At 39.3% G+C, this 21,149-nt stretch overlaps 2 protein-coding genes across 9 annotated transcripts in view; both read left to right on the top strand.

The window, feature by feature from the left end:
• HRG (histidine rich glycoprotein) overlaps nt 1–950 on the top strand; it is a 10,199-nt gene extending 9,249 nt beyond the window's left edge. For 6 of the 8 annotated variants that reach the window (XM_042881263.1, XM_042881260.1, XM_042881257.1 and 3 more), the window contains one exon: nt 49–950. In XM_042881263.1, coding sequence (XP_042737197.1) covers nt 49–507 — 459 coding nt within the window. In that variant the 3' untranslated portion in view covers nt 508–950. The other 2 variants (XM_042881264.1, XM_042881258.1) reach the window with 1 other exon arrangement.
• Nucleotides 951–3,070: 2,120 nt separating this feature from the next.
• KNG1 (kininogen 1) lies at nt 3,071–20,462 on the top strand. Its single transcript, XM_042881205.1, has 10 exons — nt 3,071–3,345; nt 6,537–6,647; nt 7,639–7,723; nt 10,045–10,217; nt 11,876–11,983; nt 14,238–14,319; nt 15,180–15,352; nt 16,583–16,690; nt 17,592–17,681; nt 19,257–20,462. The coding sequence occupies exons 1-10, from the start codon at nt 3,151–3,153 to the stop codon at nt 19,959–19,961; spliced, it is 1,830 nt and encodes a 609-aa protein (XP_042737139.1). The 5' UTR covers nt 3,071–3,150; the 3' UTR covers nt 19,962–20,462.
• The last annotated feature ends 687 nt before the right edge of the window (nt 20,463–21,149 follow it).

Below are 21,149 nucleotides of genomic sequence, written 5' to 3'. Positions count from 1 at the left end.
CCACACTGCCCTCCTCCTCATGGACATCACCACCCACCTCCTCCTCCTCATCATGGGCCACACTGCCCTCCTCCTCATGGACATCACCCACACCCTCCTCCCCATCATGGGCCACACTGCCCTCCTCCTCCCCCTCCCCCTCCCGGACACCATCCTTACCTGTATCATCACTATCACAAGCATCATTGCAACAAGACACGCACATCTGGAAGCTACTTTCCATTCCAAGTAACTGGATCTGTCTATCGCATTCCAGTTCTAAATATGCAAGATTCTCTCACACCTCCCAGTGCAAAATTTCCTGAGTTATCACTTCTTGGCCCTCAAAGTGCTGGCACTGATGAAGATACTCCCTTCACTGACTCAAGTCTAAGGGAGATGCCAGAAGCTCCACATTTTCCAGATCACCCTTCACAATCAAAGTCATGCCCAGGAAAACCTAAACTTGATCTTCCAAAGATTTTGCCTTTACTTCCACATAAGTCCATGGCAGAAAGTCTTGAATGACCCCTGAGAAAGATATTCCTGACTTGAGGGTTGCAGGCCATATGACCAATGCACAGTGAATGATAAAAGCATATGGTAGAGGGGGAAAAGCATACAATTTCCAGGGAGGAGAAACACCGACATTACTGATTAAGGTGAGCATTCCAGATTGTTTCTTGATCCCAGCTATCTCAGACTCCACTATAACTGAAAGAAAGATTCAAAAGTTTGAGTCTCTCAAATAATGTGACTGGGTAGAAATCTCAATCAGTTCAACTGAAAAGGAAAATTCCCCAACAGTGAAAACTGCAAATCTTCATTTTCTCATAGTTCTTAACTGTAATGCACTTCTCTGAGCAACTATAATCATCTTCCTTAAAAAAAAAAAAAAAAGATCCATGGCACTACATTGCACTTCATAAAAATCCAAAGAAAATAAAATCATGTAATCATTTCTTTCTTGACACAGTTGCTGAAGTTTTGTCTTTTCTTACTACAGATGTTTAACAGCACATTCAATACCCATGAGGCATACTCTAACATAAACTGATTAATAGTGGCTGGGTTACCAGGTTATCTAGAAAAGGGCTGAATATAGTTAATGAGCTGTGGTGTAACACAACAGGGTGGCCTGTACAGGTGCTTCCATTGCTACAGATGCTGGTGCAGATACATAAAAAATACTGCATTCAAGTACAGCCCTTTTCTAATAGTTCATAACTGCTCCCAGGGGAGGGAAAAGCAAAAACAAGTAATCACTCTTTCAGATAAATGGTTCATTGATTTAGAAAACAAAAAAAAAAAAAAAAAAAAAAAAAAAAAAAAACCACCAAAGCATTTGCCAGCTGTATTGTGGGTTGCATCAAAAGGAGGGTGACCAATAGGGCAAGGAAGATAACTGTTCCCCTCTACTCTGCCCTCATGAAGCCTCATCTGGAGTACTGCATCCAAGCCTAGGGATCCCCCAGAACAAGAAGGATGTGGAGCTGTTGGAGGGAGTCTAGAAGAAAGTCACGAGGATGATCGAAGGGCTGGAGCACCTCTACTATGAACAGAGGTTGAGGGAGTTGAGGTTGTTTTGTGTAGAAGAGAAGGCTCCAGGGAGAGCTCATTGTGGCCTTCCAGTATTTCCAGTACTTGAAGGGAGCTTACATGCTCTGACAGTGATAGGACAAGGCAGAATGGCTTTCAACTAAAAGATGGGAGATTTAGGTGAGATGTTAAGAAAAAATATTACTCAGAGGGTGGTGAGGCACAGGTGCCCAGAGAAGTCATGGATGCCCCATGCCTGGAGGTGTCCAAATCCAGATTGGATGGAGCCCTACACAGTCTGATCTGGTGAGCTCGACTCTGCCCACAGCAGGAGGTTGGAATTTGATGATTATTAAGGCCTCTTTCAACCAAAGTCATTCTGTGATACTGTGACTCTAAGAATCTTTCTGCTGGCAACTTAGTTGGGAGGAGCAGGAAGAAAGGGCTCTAAAGTCTCTTTATACTGGAGCCCCCATTAAGATAAGTCCACTCAGACAGTCCTAGTTAGTTCAGGTCAGTTATCCCATAAGCAAGAACGTGGGGTTAACATAAAAAAAAAATTAGCTACTTGGTCTTCAAAGTAGCTTTTAAAGAGCACAAAGTAAAACAAAGCATGAGGGATACAATGAAGAAAAAGAAGCAAAATGAGGATGGCATTTGGCATGCCCAAGTAAAGGTTGGCTACTTTTTTTTTTTTTTTTTTTTTTTTTTAATGTATCATAATGTTCAAGCAACCTTGTTTATGGCTTAGCTTATCCACAAAGACTTTGAAGTACAATTTCTTTAACCAAAACGAGCAAGATGGAGGTAGAATTCTGGATCTGAGTAAATCCCACCATGTTCACAGATTCAAAGCAAATCTGTTTGGTGCTCATCGCTGTCAACAGTCCCAGATGTTCCTTGCCAGCCCTAGTACAGCCTGTGCTAGACAAAGGCAACATTGATCTCTACTTAGGTGTCATTTTCCCTATCAGTAATGATAAGAATACATCATGAAGACCAACTAAACCATGGTCCACAGGTAGTCTTCACATGGCATCAAAGATAGTCGCCTCCAATTGCAGAATGAAGGACAAGGGTTATCAACTGCTATTGAAGAGTTTTGTGGCATTCAATGACATGAAGCTGACCAAAGACTTTTCTTTCAAATATTTTCTGACTTCTCAGAACTATTGTGTCTAAACAGATGTATAAAATGTACAGTGCCTCTGTCCAGAACTAGTTCACATTACTACTGTGACCTTCTTATTTAATTCTTTCTGAGTAACAGTCTTGATGTTAAAAAGCCAGAGATCTGCAAACGTTTTGCTTGCTGCTTTGCTCAGGAGCCATCCTGTCCAGTGTAAGCTGATCTCCAGCTCCAGCCAGTTAGCCTGTTATCTTGATAACAGGTGAATAACCTTAGTGTCATTCTGGTGACCACACAAAATCCGTTTAGAGGAATTCAGAAGTTTATTTGCTGTATAAACAGGATATGATGAGAACTAACCAACCCCAGCAACCCGCTCACTTGTTTACTTTGGTATTGGTCCTGTAAAATATAAGAGGTGATTAAAACCTTGTCAGGCATTCCTTTTCCCTTTGCTTTTTAAAGAGCCTTCTAATGCAGGGGACTTTTATTTTTGTCCAGTTATGAAACTTCTTGTTGTTGTAGCACTGTGTTGTAGCTTTTTTTCTGCTAGAGCCACCCCTCTCCCATTTGAATTTTTGGACTGCGATGACCCAGATGTCTTGGAAGCTGTTGACACAGCACTGCAGAAATACAATGGAGACAGCACTACTAGTAATCAATTTGCTCTGTACATGGTGATGGAAGCCAAGAGAACAGTAAGTAGACTTTGCAAAAAAACCCATGTTGGAATTGTTTATGCACTCTGAATCAGATTTGCTCCATCTGATTCACAAGGGATAGCAAGTGGGGCAGCAAAGTGTCGTGCAGAAATATTTACCAAAAAAAAATTGAAGAAATGGCTCACAGTAAAATACTTGTCACTGTGACAAGCAAGGATGTATACTATGTTCTTATCAGTGGAACTGTGTGCTGGTGAATTGCTTACTAATGCAAGGACTAAAAAGCAAATAATAGAAAACTTATACCACTAATACAATTTGTCTTATTTGTCCATCCAGTTTTCTCCTTTCTGTTGGAAATTTTACCCCTTTCTGCCATCATTAAGATTTTTCAGATGGATGGCAAAGCACACATTATAAAGTGGATACATTTTGACTTGAGAAGAGCTAGTATCACATGCTAAAAAAAAACGACTTGATAAAATTCCCCAACGCTGTGAAAAAACTGTTCCTGAATATTACTTGATTGACACTAGTCCTGAGTCACAGATGTATATAAAAGCACTAGGTGATATTTTAGTCAAAGAGTGACAGTTAAAATTAGAGAAGAAATAAAGAATGAAATGTGATCTCTTGCCTGCAGTCCTTCAGCACAGAGTTACAAAACAAAGTTAATCTAACAGAGTATTTACCTCTGAGACGCACACCAAGATAACATAACCGTAATGACGACAAGCATTGCTTTACTTGAAAACATCAGCAGTTTTTTTCTATTGGATCGGAATCCCAGTGTCAGACAGAATATTTTGCACTCCAAAATCACAAGACGCTTTGACCCGGATGGAAAAGGGACACAAATTGCTAAACGCTTTACAGTAAAGCACCCACATCTCCTGGCACCTTCCCTCTGGTTTTCCTGTTATCAGACTGTGGAGATTTTAGCAGACAAAGACTGAAATTTGTCAAAGCCTTCATATAATTATAGAAATTAACACTCCCATGGTCTTTATTGACAATATAACAATAGCTAAATGCAAACTTCTTAATACCATAGCTGTAAGATCACCTTCCTTTCTGCTTCCTTGTATTGGAGCCATTACACAACTTCTTATCCAAAGGATAGATATTATTTTCAGTATTTTGTCTTATGTTCTATTTTTAAGAATACATATTTAATGCAATTCCTGTTCATCTTTCTCTCAATACAGTGCCTTTTCTTGAAAGATCTGAGGTGAAAATCAATTATTACTTGAGCCACTGATCCGACTAATGCTAAGGAAAAAAAAACACAGAAGGAATCTGCAAGAGAGAGTTGTTCATATTCTATAGACTTTTTCCAGAAAGAGCACAGATTTTACTCATTGCTAGTCTCACAGCGCTGAATGCATTAATTAAATAGCTGGTTATTATATATTCATGTACATTCATTATTGATAAGGTAATAAAACATAAAAGCTGACTGGTGGAATACTGAACCTGCCCCAGTTAAAGGCATAACTGTTCATAAAAAATAACGACATGAAACAACAACAAATGACACACAGAAAGAATGTGTTTTCTCATGAGTTGCATTTGCTCACTGAACTGATTTACTCCAGGTTACAACCGTTAACAGACAGCAGGGTTTGGCTCTTTAAAGCCACATCCCAGACAGTATAACCTGGTGCAGTTCCATAAATGTCAATTTACACCTGCTAAGGATTAAGTCCATTATATTTTTAGAGATCTTTTCATCCTGTCTTACAGCCTGCAGTCATCACATCATACTTCTACCTTCTGTAGAGATGTAGCAACGTATAACAGGAATTGAAAGAACAAAAGATAATTCTGTCCTCACCTACACAAGCATACATTTAGCATACTCCACCCATGCTAACTCAGCTTCTCTTTCTTGATACCATTAAGACAAGAAGTATCATTTGGTTATCCTCAAGTGATACAACTGAGAATTAACATTAAACTACAGCAACTGTGTGTGTTTGTGTTTGAAAAAGTACACTGACAGAGCATTTTTAGTGGCAGTAAACCAGAACTTGTCATTATATAATCTCTGAAGGATGAGCTACAAACCTTGCAGTGTATTAATGTTACCTGTTGGTACAGGGCTTACTACTCAGTTTATTGCAAGGAGAAAATGCCCCCTTATTTAACAACATCAGAAGCACTTGCACTGGTCATGACAAACTTCAATAGCCTGAAAATCTTAGGGGATTTGTGAGACCATCCCCAAGAGCAGCACAGCCTTTAACACCTGTAAGAACACTGCAGGAGCAGCCAAAGGCTGCCTCAGAAGCCCTCTGCCCTTTTCACCTAGGTATGCAGGGCAGCTTATTTACCCTCACACCACAGAGCACAGGCAGTTTGGGCACCACCAGGCTGCTCCACAGTTGCTGGCTATTGCTACCTATGGGAGGCCTGTAGGGCTGTACATAAGGAGAATGGTACATAAAGAGAATGGACAGATTTGGGAGGAGAACAAGTGTGAGAGTGAGGGAACTGAACAGGAGCACAGTCCAAACTAGTAGTTAATTATCCAAGCAGCAGACTAATTTGCTTATTTGGAATATGCTTGAATGCAAATATAAAACCTAATCACTCATGTCTGTTTCTTAAAGTCCTAGATAAAATAAGTTAAAGCATAGGTAGTAGGACATACCATATTTGTATTCACAGGTAAAGACTCAGTAATATACTTAGGTAATTTCTGAGAGGGAGTGATACATGGGAGACCTTTCGCAGAGACCAGCAGCTAATCTGAAACCATAGTATAAAACATAAGGTAACCAATGGATAGTATTTGCTCTTCACAGTTCTTATCTTTTCACTGATGTCTTGATTTATCACTATGCAAATGATGACTTGCTGTAAGATAAATAACTACACAGATGTTGTGAAGCATTGTATGATCAATAAGTATACAGAGAAGTTAGGCTAGTAAGATTATCACATAGGAAAAGATAATCAGAAAGAAATGAAAAGTGCTCAGGGGTGTCGTAGGCATGCAAGAAACTCCACGAGGAGATCTCCAGAGAGAGCCTTCCTCAGTGGCAGTCAGCCCCTGGCTGGTTAGGAGAGGTGCAGCCAGGCTCCACCCTTTCCATCACACAGCTGCATTGCCTTCACCTGAGTGCTCCTGGGGCCGACTCAGTGCTCGCCTCGGGCCATCAAGCAGAGGTTCAGGCTGTGACTCAACTGTTCCCATACACTTGCATATTGTTTTTATCCAGGTAGGTCCTGCCAAACAATTGCACGTGAAATATCAGGTACGAGAGACCACTTGTGCCACTGAGGAAAACAAACTGTGGAAGGACTGTGATTACAAAGCATCTGCAGAAGCTGTAAGTATCTCTCCTCTTTAAAACTGCCCAGAACAGAAACATCAGGATAACGACCAGGACTTTGCTCTCCTGGGAAGAAAAAAAAACCAAAACAAAAAAATCATGGAAGAGAATTAACTTTTGCAGCTATGCTGTTTTTGATAGTTTACAGAAATAAAGTATAGAAGAGTTTACAACCCTGGACTTAACTACAATATTTGTGAATTTATCACTGCAGACCTGAATTTCAGCAGAAGGGATCATTTTAAATCTTCAATATGACGATTCACAGTAAATCCAGCAGACGGTACTCTAACAACAAGAATGGGCTATCAAACATCCTATTGCTCGTGTGTAATGGAAAGTTGCACAACCAAACCAACCAGATTGGCACCAATAAAAACACTGACATGGAAGCCACTGTGGCAGAGCACTTACCAGAGGGTGCTTAGCAGTGCAAAGCCCATCTGGCTTGTGCTATTAGAAAGCACTTAAAAGAGGAGGTGCAATCAGGCTCACACAGCATGCAGGAACACTGCAAATCCCCAGCAGAAATCATTGTCATTTCATATTGTACAGAAAGCATTAAAAAAAAAAAAAAAGTATTGAAGAGGGATCACATTATTTGAAGCAATATGAAATGTCATGATTGCTGGTGCACATCTTGTATCAGCAGAGAGGAACACAATTCTTTAGACTTCATTTATGAGAATGTGTTCATTTCCTTTATTCTGACAGCAAAATCTTTAGTTAATTAACACTTATCAACCATGATACAAAGCAATCTTCTAAATAAATTGCTCGGTTCATTCTCTGCTCTTCTAGCAAACAAGACAGTTCCTTTTCCAATAACAAAACAGCAAACTTGACATCATTACAAAAGAACATATGAACTTGTTCCCCAAACTCAACTTGCAACTGTCAACTTTGTTCAACAGCTGAAAGAATGTACAGCACAGTATTTTTTTTCATCAACCAATGTTAAGTCAAATATTGCCGTATGTATTTGCAGAAAACAGGAGAATGCACAGCTCAAGTTCACATGAATAACGCTGAAAAAATGAGTAATGTTTCACAAGATTGCAAAATTGTTCCAGGTAAGTAATTGTTTGGGGCAGCATTCATAAAGTACATAGAAAAATAAGAATGGGAAAAAAGAACATTCTATTCAGACATTCATAAATCATCCTTCAAAAGTAACTGCATTTTAAAGGTAAAAGTTTCACTCCACTGGTATGCACACACAAGCTAGGTGTCTCGTGGGTGTGTTGTAAGTTTCCTTACACATGGGAAATGAAATGAATCTGCTTAAGGCCAAAAGCACATCCATAACATGGAAACTAGATAGCCCTTTCCACACTTGAAGTTTCTGTCCTTAATTAACCAGGTATGAAATTGCACCAGAAATTAACTTTCTCCAAGCTAAGAATGACTGCATTATTTCTGTTAAAGCTTATCAAAACAAAAATTGACTCCCGAATGGGGACGGAGCAGATTTAAATTAAAAAAAATAATAATCAGTAGTGAGAGAATTATGTATGATAAACTACAACTTCACTTAGATCCTAACAATGAAGAGTATTAGAGTTTTACCTTGCTTGCCTATAAAATATTCATATAAAACTTACATTTGCATTGTAATTCTCTTCATCAGAAATGGGTCACATTGTTTGAAAGCTTTACAACTGAGATATTTCTGTAGCTATGGCTAGCATTCATGTAACACAAATCTCAGCTGGTTTTAAAAATCCATCTAACTGGTAGCACAGAGCCAAGTACACATTAACTACAGAAGTATTTACCACAACTTTCTAATTGTTAGACAGCTTATATTCGTGGGTTTGTTTTCATTTGTTCCCTAGCTCTCTTGATTAAAGCTGTAGTGTTGTACCTACAGCCAGTGTCTTTCCAGGAACACACACAAATTCCACGCTGTGCTACTGCAGAGGCCACTGGGTTTCCAATTAGTGGGGCAATGGTGACATCTAGTTGCCAACTGAATGTGTGTGAATCTCACAGAGAGAGCATGGGGAATCTGCATCTGAATCTTTATTTAGAAAGCTAAAAAACAACTGCCATGAATTAGAATTACATATTCAGCCTAAGAAGTTCAGCTTGTTACACAACATAGCAACTCTGAAAAAAGCATGCATCTTTGTTCAGAATGTAAAGACCACAGTCCTTCTGGCACTGGGCATACTGCTGTCCTATATCACCCCATTTTCAGGGAGTAATAATTTTTGTGTAGTGCATATATGGCGTTCATTGCTGAGTCAATAGCCAGCGGCAATAAGTGATGCTAGAAACATCGCAGGCTAAATTTTGATCAAGTGCCTCTTGGAGATCTAAGACTAAATAGCATTGCTTACCCTGAGGTATTCCGCATGTACAAAGAAGCCAAATCAAATGCAAAGGATTCAAACACAAAGAGTTAAGCAATAGACTCTAACTGGTGAGGGACTTTCCCTTCATGTTAGGGAACATAGAGTTCAGCCTTCTTGGTGGAACTGTTTGATCATGCTGACCCTGGATTGATTCCCTGGCTGATGCAAGCAGGCATAACGCCATTAAAGTCAATTTATGTCAGCTGAGGATCAGGCACACAGATTTTATTTCAATTCCACAGAGACCACATATTGTCCCAAGCTCACTGAATCATGAAATTAATTTATGTACTGAACTATAAAATTAATTTATGAAAATCTAATCCATGATTACTAGAAAGGAAAGAGAGTTAATAGGATTAGTAGTAAGAAACAGAAGTTGGAGCATCCCATCAAACTTGCCTATCGACAACCAATCCAGTTAGTTATGCCTGAGAGTAACACCAAGTGGCAGGTGGCAGCTGAAGTGACTAGCAGGGAGAGCTCACACAACACAGCAGTGCAATGATAGTTCAACTATAGTCCCTGAGGAGCTCTAAGTCAGGGCTGTTCATGTGGGTGAGCCAAAAAGCTCCTGCCAAAGTCCCCCTCCTGGAACATGGTGAGGACAGCGAGCAGCTGCACCCAGCAGGTGAGCTTCCAAGAGTCCAAAAAACATCTCTTTAGCTGTGACCTTCACTGCTTTTCCCTAACTGCATGGGGAAGGCCCTTCCTTAGCAGTGTCAAAACTACCTGTAAGGTTTTTAATGGATTCAGTGACTCCTGAACTCATTTATTCCTCTGAATTAAATTTGCTGCTGGATAAAGGTTTCATGGATGGCCCCTACCAGCACACACACAGAAGCCTGTATCTAAATACAGTGAGGGTCTTTGCAGGCCCTGAAACTAAAATCTGGATTTTGCTTATCATTCTGCTTAAAAGCAGAAAAGATTCTGGCACGTTGAACCATTTTTCACACGACTTAACATGAAAAATTAAAACCTGAGGTTTCTTAACATGAAAACCTGCCTTTCTTTGGTTTGTTCCTTTGCAGTTCAACCAACGATACCATCTACTCAGGGAACCTGTCTTGGATGCTTTCATACGATACCAAGTGACAATTTACAAGTGTTAGAAATTCTGAAAAAAGCCATTGTGAAGTTCAACAAGCACAGTGGTGAAACTGTCCTTTTCAAACTTGTGGAAATAACAGAAGCTCAAAGACAGGTCTGTATATGATTTTTTTTTTCTCTACATTTTTAAAAAGATATTTTGGTTATGTAAATGTTTTTGATGTTAAGGGATATTTCATGATAAAAGCATATAGAATTCATATAGAGCACAGACCATGTAAATAACTCCCTTCACTTACACAGAATCAAAAACTGTTGCTGGATTTTTAGAGCTATCAATTTTATAAAGGCTTTTTTTCTTTATCTGCAGCTACAACTAACCAGTGTTCAGCACCAGTTTATTTTTATTCAGTGCTGACACAAGCACCTTGTGTCATCTCAGACGCTCTAGAGTGTTCCACTTGGCTTGTCCATGAAGCTCCAGCAGGAACAGATCTCTTCTAGGTTTTGTGCCAGCTTGTGCAGATGTCTCTCATACTCTACAGCCTCTCAAACAGCAGAAGGCACCTACGTGTTTGCAGTGCAATAGGACCTGTATGTCAGTAGCTGATATACACCACAGGGTAGGTGAGCCAGTACAAGAAAACACGCATAAGAAAAAAAGCAAGCTTATTGCCGGCTGAAAGATTTCTGCACAGAAGAATATCTGCTTTGCAAGTGAATGCTCAGGCTGCAGAAATTTCTGGTACTGCAGGCAGTGCTTATTTCCCCATGAAAGGTTCTCCTATGGATTGGCATGATGTTGCTAGAAAGCCAAGTTTCCAATTTGCTTTTTAGACAGTACATAACTCAACACCAACTACAAACCCTTTTATTTGTGTATGTTTTTACTTTGCCAAAAAGCATCGAGTCTCACATCAATTTGACCCATGATTAAATTCTGACGGTCCTTCATTTACTGATGGCAATAATTCTCTTAGCTGAAAGACAAGCTTACACAACAATTAAGTCTTACAAGCAAATGTCAAAGAGACTGCAATTCAGCAGCTCAAAAGAAAACTATTGTGACACTTGTGGCTAATGGAGACTAGTCACAGCCCTCTGCTTTAACTGATCTAGAATAGAAAGGGATAGAAAGTTTATCTTTGATTCTTTCTTTCTCTTTTTTTAATCTAATACTACCTGATCCAACACTGTGACATGGAGAGATTTTATAGATGAAATCAATAGCTGCAGTGAGGAAAACAGTACTACTTCCTGCAGAGAAAATGAAGGGAGGTCAAAGATCTGGACAAAGCAGGGGAGGGGGAAAAGGCCCAAAGCAGACACAATTACAAGCAGATGACAAACACAGGACACTCAATAACAAATGATGCCAGCAGTGTAAAGTTACATTATTCAGATACTATTTTACTATGTCACATACTTAGGAACACAGGAACTGCCAAGCTATATTAGTGTAGTCATCCATCTAGACCAGCTTCCTGTCACTGGCACTAATAAGTAACAGATACTTCGGAGGAAAGTGCATGAAACCATGCATTACAAGGCTACAGGCTTGCCAGAAGCAGAATCTGAATATAAACTGCATTTCTAATAACTACTTGACTTAGTTTACTTTCTGTACTGCAAGGACAACATTTTTTGGTTAGCTCATAAATACTGTAAGGCTCAATGACTGCAATGTGATTTGATGGATGGAAGAGGCTTAGAAGGGTGGTTTTGCTTTCTTCGTTGATTGCATTCAGTAGTGGAACTTCAAAGTTTGTATTAGTTTACATAATGTAAATATCTCCTAAATATCTGTTCCAGGTGGTAGCTGGATGGAATTACATAATTAAATATGAAATCAAGGAAACAAATTGCTCCAAAGACCAATTTGAAGATTTAACTCACGAATGCAAAACCACTTCTGAAGGTGTAAGTAATCTTCACAACCTGCTTATCACAAAAATGTCATATTAACAAATAACGGCTGAGATCTGACTCAAACATGTATTTTACAGTCTTGCTTAACTTAGCTAACGATGTTAAAATTCAGGCTTACAGATAACCATCTATTTATGCAGTTCTCTCTTGAATTAGTGACTAAGAATGAAATGATTGCAGATTACTCCATTGAATCTGAAGTCTCATCCTAATAATAAAACCCTTAAGAAATTCCTATTCAGAGAGCTGTTCAGACACAAAGCAAAAAGTTACAGTTAGCCGTTTTCCCAGCACAGAACATTTCCTAAGTAAGTAGCTGAATTGCTACCTCTCTCTACTACAGCCCAAGTAAGAGCTTCAAAAGAGCCTTATTAACAAATACACATAATCTAGACCAATAGCGCCACAAAACCAAGTACTTCCTTTGTTGCTCTGACCTGGAACAGAATTAACTGCACCAAAAAGAGAGCTGCTCTCTCAACCAATCTCCCTGGACCATCTCACCAAGGAGTGAGACAAGTGCTTGTGCCAAAGCCAAAGCAGGAACGTACAGCCATGGTGAACAGCGGTGGTAAATGTGAGGGAAGGAGCCACAGGAGCCCAACTTCCATCTGTTTCAGCTGTCGTGGAAGGGTGTGGTTGGACATTACATTCCTGCTTGTAAATGACTCCCTAGAGGTCTCAAAGACATCACTGCATTTCTGAAGCATTGAACAAAAAAGGAAAGAGTCACAACACTGTAGTAAATAATAGGAGACTGAGAATCTGGCTAGATGAAACAAAATTTGCTGTTAGCAGTGCTTGTCCTAAAACATTAAGCGAGTTACTTATTTTCTTGAGCCTGAGTTGTCCAACCTGTCACTGGGAGATAATGGCTTCTGTCCATCTCGCATAATCCAGGTGAGTTACCACCTTTCCATTCTGATTTGACCACAGAGTGTCTGTGAGACTGGATCTTTATCAATGGAATAATTAAGCAGCCAAAACTAAGACAGCAACTAAGATCAGCAACTGATCATCTAGAGATACTATTAGAATATGCTGTTCCAAAATATTCCACTCCTTAGAATAACCAAATTCCACGAAAGCTGCTTGTAATCTACACCATGCATACTATTCATTCTGAAACAGAAGAGCCAGAACTGCACCCTGTACTCAACATGTGTGTGAACCACAGAGCTGTAATGGGCCATAATGTCATTCCTTCTCTCTAGCCTAGATAATAAACCTTGATATTATTTTTTCCCCCATTTTTCTAAACCACTGCTAGGCAGATGTTTTCATAGATGACACTTTCAAGTGCATCATAACCCTAAGATCATGAATCTATCAGCTCAGTGCCTAACGTGAAGTCAGAACTGGCTTCTCCCCTGTGCATTACTTTACATTTCTCTACATTAGTTTCCTTCTCCCAGATCAACATCTAACATCCAGCTCTTGCAGTCCTTTCTCTATGAGACTAATCATTAATCCTTTGCTATTTCATGTATTTTAACTGAGTATTTATCCACATAGGGGCCTTTCCTCTTATTCTACAGTTAGTTTGTTTCCTTTAGAGACCTCAGTAAGAGACTTCATTGAAATCTTTCTGAATCTTTATCAATGTCAGGTCTCTACCAATTTTTGTGATGCTTTTGAAGCAATCTGCAAAATACAACTTTTGTTTACAACCAATTCTGATATAGTTGTGCCAATTAGTTCTTTCTTTACATTCTAATAATTTGAATAGTACAGATATGAACCTTACAGATCTACAACATTTAAAAAAGAACAGGATCACATTTTCTTAATTTCAGCCTAAAATAGCAAGGCAATCTTAAGCACATCATCTACCACAGCTCCCCTACAGCACTTGGGTGAATACAGCAGACCCAGAAACTCAGTAATGTTTGATTTGTTAGATGTGTAATCTACCTTTTGATCTTTGGAGTTTAAGACAAATACCAGAGCTCTCCAAAAAATTGGATTCTGGTTTGTAAACTTCTCTCTTTCCTTCTGTAATGAATACATACAAATAAGTCACTTAGCCTTTCTGTCACAATTTTATTTTCTCTGAGTAACTCTCTGAAACCCTTATTTTTTGGCTCAGCAAACTCTGCAAAGGCTTCTTGCTCCTGGCATATTGAAGGAAGAAATTATCAGTAGTGTGGTTGACTCATTCTGTTAGTAAGAACAGTGTGAGCTTCTTCATTGTTTCTACACACTAAGCAGCTGGTTTTGTTTGTTTCTTTTGTTGTGACTGCAGCGTATAGGCAAATGTGATGCCAAAGCATATGAAAATCTTCGGGCAGAGATTGTAGATATTGCAAGCCAGTGCAACCTTCCAGGTATGTAATTACCACTAACAGTTCTGAACGTTCTGCAACGTTGATGTTTCTATTACAACAATAAAATAATAGGTAAGATAAGAATCCAAGAGACGAGAACTGATAATAACAAGATAAAGCAATTATTTTAAGATGAAAGCTGCGCTGCCTCTTAATGAAGTCTTACTGTAGAGTTTTCTTTCACTTCTTATAAATATTTCATACGCTCTATTTTGTTCTTTTGAAAGGCAACGGAGACAAAGGCCAAAATTGGTAATTCAGCTACCAATACTATTGTTTATTTCATACTGCATAGTTACACTTCATTTTGATATATTAGAAGCTTATTTTTTTCCTGGTAAGTAAGCAACTTAGAATTTCTAAGTTCATTACAATCTAAGCCACAAATTGATTTCTTATTAATGTTTCCTATCTATCTATGTTTCTTAATGTTTCCTGCACCTATCTATTTGGAGACAGATTCTGACAGTTTCAGGGCTTTATAAAAGGGAGTCCAGTATTACCCCATGTACGTAGTAAGTGCTGCATTCTCAATTGTTACTCATTTGCTTGTTTTTATTCAATAAATGTCTTCTCTGCCTTTACTTGCTAGCTATCCACATTCAGTATATACAATTCTTGTTTGTGTGAGAGAGCTGTACTTATCCAATGCAACACCAGGCGCTGATGCAGGGCTCTTTCAGATAACCAAGGTACAATATTGCTGATCATATGAAACACAAAGATATTTTGGTTTAATTTGGTAGTCTCGAATCGGAAGTGTGCCAGAAGGCAGGGGTGTATAAATAACTGGTTTTCCCTGCCTATATCTAGACAGAAACCTTTGCTCCTTACGTCTGAAATCTGTCGGTTTCTTTCAGCTGAAGAAGTGGTAAATCCTCCCACTCACGTTTGTGCTGGTTGTCCAAGTACGATCCCAACTGACAGTGCAGAAGTGAAGGAACTACTGAAGGTTGCTGTGGAAAAGTTTAATCTAGAGACCAATGATGACTTCTACTATCAAGCTGCAGAAATAGAATCAGCGACAGTTCAGGTTGAGAGTTACTTTTCCTTTTAAATCTAATTCTCCATATAATACAAAAATGAGGAACAGACATGGCATCGTTACTGGTCTAAACTTAACATTTGGATTTCAAATAATATTTTTCTCTACGCATTGATACACACAGTAACTGAGATATCTATGCACTTTTTCTTGTGAAATTTTAACCATTTTGGCTTGGATTTAAAAATCTCTGGCCTCTTGATTTTTCTTTTTTCTTTTCTTCTTAAAAGGGGATTGTAGAAGCATGGCAAGAAGGCTAACATTGTCTATCCGATTTCTATATCTCTACCCCACTTTTTAATCAGCCTTGGTAATATTCCATAGACTTTTGAAAATAGAGAAGATCTATTAGACAGAACTACCCACTTGATCTACCACACCAATACCCTGCAAATTATTTCAGCTGTTATCTACTCTACAGTAGCTGTAAGCTCTGAGAAATGGGAAGAACTGAATATAAAACAAGGGAGTAGTTCAGAAAATACCATGTTGGGAACTTCTCATGAGCATAATGGGCACCGCTGGGGCAAAAATTTCTGATCAGCTCATGTTAACTCACTAACAGTAAGCATCTTTTCCATCTTTTACATATTTTTATCACTTTTCACATAATGATTAATACTAGCATACACACTTTTATAAATTAGACTGAAAGAATTTTATGTATTTTTCTGTCTCTAAAGCAAGATATATTATCTTGGGCTCTGTAAAAATACTAAGAGAACTTGTACCAGGCACATTCTTCAACCAAAACAGTTTCCCTCCTTAATATATTTGGCAAATATGCTCATTTTCAACTGAGTCTGCTCACCACACACTTCATTTTACTCACATTCAACTCTTCTTACATCATATTTGGCTCCTTACAGTGGTGTCTCTAACGATTTCATTTGTTATTAATTAAATTATGACAGGCATCCAATAAAACAAAGCCAAAACTGTGGACCTGTTTTTCTGACCTTTCTGTCTCCTTCAGTTTCTATGTTGGAATTTCTGAGAATGGGAACAGGAATAAATAAGTAAGTTGATTAGAAGCAGATAGGTTTTCTGTCAAACATTTTAATGTTGTTCTTAACATACATTGCCCCAGGGGGTCAGGACTTGTAGACTATAAGTCATATGAGCCTGTAGTATAAGCTTGTAGAAAACCATCTCTGCCTCTGAACTCTTTTCAATAAAAATGCCTTTATGACAAAAGGTCTTCTTGCTAATTTTCAGGTGGTTGCAGGACAAAACTACAACCTAGTATTTTTTGTCCAGAAGACAAACTGCTCAAAAAAAGAATTTGAAAAGCTTAATGAGGACTGTGAAGCCACAACAGACAGTGTAAGTAATGATGATGTTGCCAATGGTAGTGTTTCTAACAGGCAATTCCTTTGCAATCTGAAACATACACAAAGTAAACTCGCATTTGATCCTGGTTTCTGTTGCTTCAACAACAAAAACTTCCAGTGTTTGCAACCCCAAACCAGTGACAACAGCATTAAAACAGGAAGCTTGAAGTAACTCAGTTTAACAGTGATATCGGTGCTCAATGCAAAGCAAAAGGGACTTTTCTCTGATAACGAAGAATCAAAGAAAGGAGGTGGCTGTGATATGAAATGATGTCAATGCTCCTGCATCTGTTGCACTTTCAGTAAAGAAAAGTGAGAGATTTTAGTGTTCTCAATGTGCAAAGGAATTATGCTTCTGGAGTATATGCTGCTGATACTGGGGAAATCTGTTTCAGACACTGGAAAGAAATGCTGATAGAGCCAGAAACCATTGATGAGGGAGCTGCTGGGAAAGAGAAGGCTCTTCATTTTCACTCCTTTTTCCCACCATGTGAACAGTGCTTATCTCTAAGAGCTAAAAACTGTTAGTGCAGCTGGCATTACCCAGAAAAATAAGAAATACCTCTCACTGTCTCAATTTCCCCATCTTTAGTAGGGGTAGTATGATTAACAAGCAGTGTTTGTTAGGAATGAACAGTGTTGGGCACAAATCCAACATCCAGTTCAAAACTGCAGTATGGTGTTCACAGAGGCATCCTAAGAGGTCAAAAAGCTAAGCAGCAATCTGTCCCAACATAGATTTCTCCATCATTAAAACCGATTCCATATATATTCAAGTAAAACTCCAAGTATTTAAAAGTATTATTAAAACGTAAATTTTTTTGTGTACAACTCATTCATGTTGTTTGATGTTTTCTTGCCTTAACATGCTGTTTTTGATGTTTTGTCAACAGCTACCACTGCGCTGTGAAGCACAAATTTATGTGGTCCCATTGGAGAAAAAAATCATCTCTCAGGTTAACTGCTCTCAATACCAGCTAATGGTATGACAGCTTTTCTTCACTACCCATCATCACTAGGGGAGGTTCAGACTGGATAAAAGAAAAAACACATGCTTACAATAAGGGTGGAGAGGCACTGGCACAGGTAACCCAGAGAGGTGGTGGATGCCCCATGCCTGGAGACACCCAAGGTCAGTCTGGATGGGGCTGTGAGCACCTGATGGAGCTGTGGGTGTCCCTGTTCAGTGCAGGAAGTTGGGCCAGATGGCTTTTAAAGGTCCCTTCCAACTCAAACAATTCTATGATTCTACAATAAAAAAGAGGAGACTTAGATAAATGTTAGGGGGAAATTTTTCTCTCAGAGGGTGGTAAGGCACTGGCACAGGCTGCCCAGAAAAGCAGTGGCTGGCCCTCCCTGCAGGTATTCAAGGCCAGGCTGGATGGGGCCCTGGGCAGCCTGATCTAGTGGCTGGGAACCCTGGCTGAAGCAGCAGGTTTGGAACTAGAGGATCTTATAGGTTCCTTCCAACCCAAGCCATTCTTTGATCATAAGTGAAGGCATACATTAATTTCTTTACCCATTCCAAAAGATCCCGTTACTAGCTAGCCATGAACATGGGCCAGTTTGAGAGCTTCAGAACACAACATATATTTTTCTTATTGTCAGAACTTCTTTAGTTCCGATTATAATTCTGATGATTGCAGGTTGTTAGTTTGGGTTGTTTTTGTTGCTGTTTTTAATAAATCCAGAGATTCCCATGCTCCCCAATCAAGAAACGAAGATTGAGTGAATAAAGTGAGATTGATTAACCTGCATTCCCATTAAGCAACTTGCAGCACTTTCGTAATTATCTATTCATTCTTTATGTATCAACTAATAAATGGCTCTCCTTTTTGTCTCCCTTAAAATATTGTGTCCACAACTTCCAAAGTTAGCTCCAACCTGAAGAGCCCCTATTTGCAGTTAGATAAGGGTCAGGCACAGGTTGACAGAAATGACACACATTTTTTTCACAGGACTGTATATCAGCCACTCAATCTTTATTTTCCAGTGGAACTGATGGGGGAATAAAGATTACTCAAAAACAATCAAACATTTTATAGTGTCAGCATTAACCTCTGAGTGTTTTTTCCAACAGTCCTATGGAATATATATGTCAAATGAAGAAATAGAAAATTGAATAGCTACATTTCATGTGACAAATCAATCCAGATCTAGGGTATGTTTCTGCACTGAAACTGTCCACAGATGTGTCAAACTTCAGTATATCAGAATGCTATACTTTAACATGAGCAGGGATAATCAGTCATAGAAATGAACCATATTGTTCATAAATTAAAACAAACACATATGTTCCTCTCTGTAGTTTCACTCCCAAGTGAACTGGCAGAATCTCAGTGATAAATTGCTCTTTCAATATACAGCTGCTAAAATACTCTAGAATTACTGAAGAGGACGTTTGTTTTCATGCTTATTACAGACACAAAAGATTATTAAGATCGCTTTGAAAAACCTGATTTTGACCCATCTATTGCAATGAGGTTTTGATCTTGCCAAATCTGAAGCCCCTGCTCTCGTATACGTACCAACACAGCTATTACTGCACTGTTTTTCAGACCGCGATGGTGAGAAGGCCTCCAGGATTCACTCCTTTACGAAGCTTCGTTCAACTACCACAGGTAGTTGGAACTCCAGCCTCCAATACAAATGAAGGAGAAAGTCAAAGAGCAGGTGAAGAAATAAGACAAGATGACAGACAGGGACCAGATGGCGAAGTTGAACCTGGGCACAAACACAGGCATAAACTTAGGCATGGATTGAAAAAGGATCATGAATTTGCCAAAAGGCACAAGCCGGAAACTGACTGTGGGCCCAGGAAGGGCCACAGGTGTGGACATAGAAAACACATTAAAAATGGTAAACACAAACATCACAAACCTGAATCTTCTGAGGAATCCAGTGAAAGGGTTTTTAGTCCAAAAGAAACCCTCCCATCATCTGCTGCTGAAACAGCATTAGAGCTCCTCAGTGCAGAGTTTGTAAGGACAGAAATCGATACTCCTACAGAACCAGTGTATTCTCCTGATATCTCTTCATTTAAAGGGATGCCGGAGGATCACACAGAATCTCCTCTCCCCAAGTGTCCTGGAAAACCTTGGAAACCAATTCTGGACCTGCCCATTCCTCCCAGCCTTCCCAGAGAATTCATGAATGAGGATCTCTTGCCTTCCGCTGCAGAAAACGTCGACCTTACAACAGAAAACCCACCACCCCCCCAAAATGAAGGGATGAGCTTTGATCTTGCAGATGCATTAGAGTAATTCAAGCATCACAGGATCCTCTCCAAAAGCCCCACAGAGAAAACCAGAGAGTATTTGCCTTTTGAAACATATGAGATCTAAGAGGCAAAAGCTCCCATCCAGTCAGCTGAAATACTCAAGTTGGTCATCAATGCTCCGTGTCTGCTTAACTGATGCACATTTGGCAAAAACGTACATCAGGCATGGCACCAGTGATTCAGAAGATGTCCAGTAAAGGGACTGGGCAAATCAACAGCTTTCAGCTTCCAAAGTCCCAGTCACAACCATCATATCTGCCCCGTGTTGCTACGAGCACACAGCGAACTACTGCATCAAATTTCACTATATTATGTTTAAAAAACAAAGAATTTTGCAGATTACATGAAGAATTTCAACCAAATATGCACAACACAAAATTAAACCACTACAGAGCAAGGATGCCTTTCTTAGATATCTGAAATTATATTTCTCTAATTTCCTGGAGCGAATCTTTCGAAGAAGAAAATAAAATAAAGGAACCAATTTTACTTGTCAATTTTTTGACTCCAAATAACATTGCCACCAGTCTATCATTAGCAGCCTATTCTGTTGAGCCAGATAACAAGGAGAGCTCAGAAAACGCTCAATAAAGCAGCTCTGTTATTCTCTTAGCACAGTATGTTAACTACACAGCAGAGTTCTGATGACAGAGATCTGCATGGGCAGAGGTGCACAAACAGACAGCAAATACTTAAGCGACCCAATGTTTGTCTACCCTCTTCCATTCTAAGAATGTGTTTAATTCAGAGACTGGGTTGAGTTTTCTATTCCGTGTCTCTACCAAATCCTGAGTTTATGGTGGAATACATTGACTAAAAAAGCCGGTGGTTCTGGCAAATGAGAACACAGCTTCACCACGTGTGGATCTGCAAATTCATTCAGCTGGAAAAATGCTCTACAATAAATACATAAATAACTGATTTAATGCTAAATTGGTTCACCTGCTAGAACCACTGCCTGCTCACACACGGAGTTACTGAAAAGGTCAGGTGCTACAAATGGTAAACCTTTGATGCAATAAAATGGACAGGGGTAAAGAAAAGAAAAGCAAGCAGCAACTTAACAGAAAGGAAGGAAACAGAGAAGGGAAGGGCCAAGAGACTGATGGTGACAGCACTGCCAACAAATGAGAGGATGGGTGACGGAAATGGGAGATGGGGCAGAAGGTAA

Source organism: Lagopus leucura, unplaced genomic scaffold, assembly GCF_019238085.1.
Source record: "Lagopus leucura isolate 7727_CA_CO unplaced genomic scaffold, USGS_WTPT01 Super-Scaffold_100029, whole genome shotgun sequence".
Classification (NCBI taxonomy): domain Eukaryota; kingdom Metazoa; phylum Chordata; class Aves; order Galliformes; family Phasianidae; genus Lagopus; species Lagopus leucura.
This window is presented reverse-complemented; position numbering and strand designations above follow the sequence as displayed.

Bases quoted from the DNA above. Each gene is read 5' to 3' on its own strand.
- KNG1 (XM_042881205.1), top strand. From the start codon at position 3,151: ATGAAACTTCTTGTTGTTGTAGCACTGTGTTGTAGCTTTTTTTCTGCT. The intron at 10,218-11,875 runs GTCTGTATATGA...TATCTGTTCCAG, and splicing joins TAACAGAAGCTCAAAGACAG to GTGGTAGCTGGATGGAATTA. The intron at 14,320-15,179 runs GTATGTAATTAC...GGTTTCTTTCAG, and splicing joins AAGCCAGTGCAACCTTCCAG to CTGAAGAAGTGGTAAATCCT.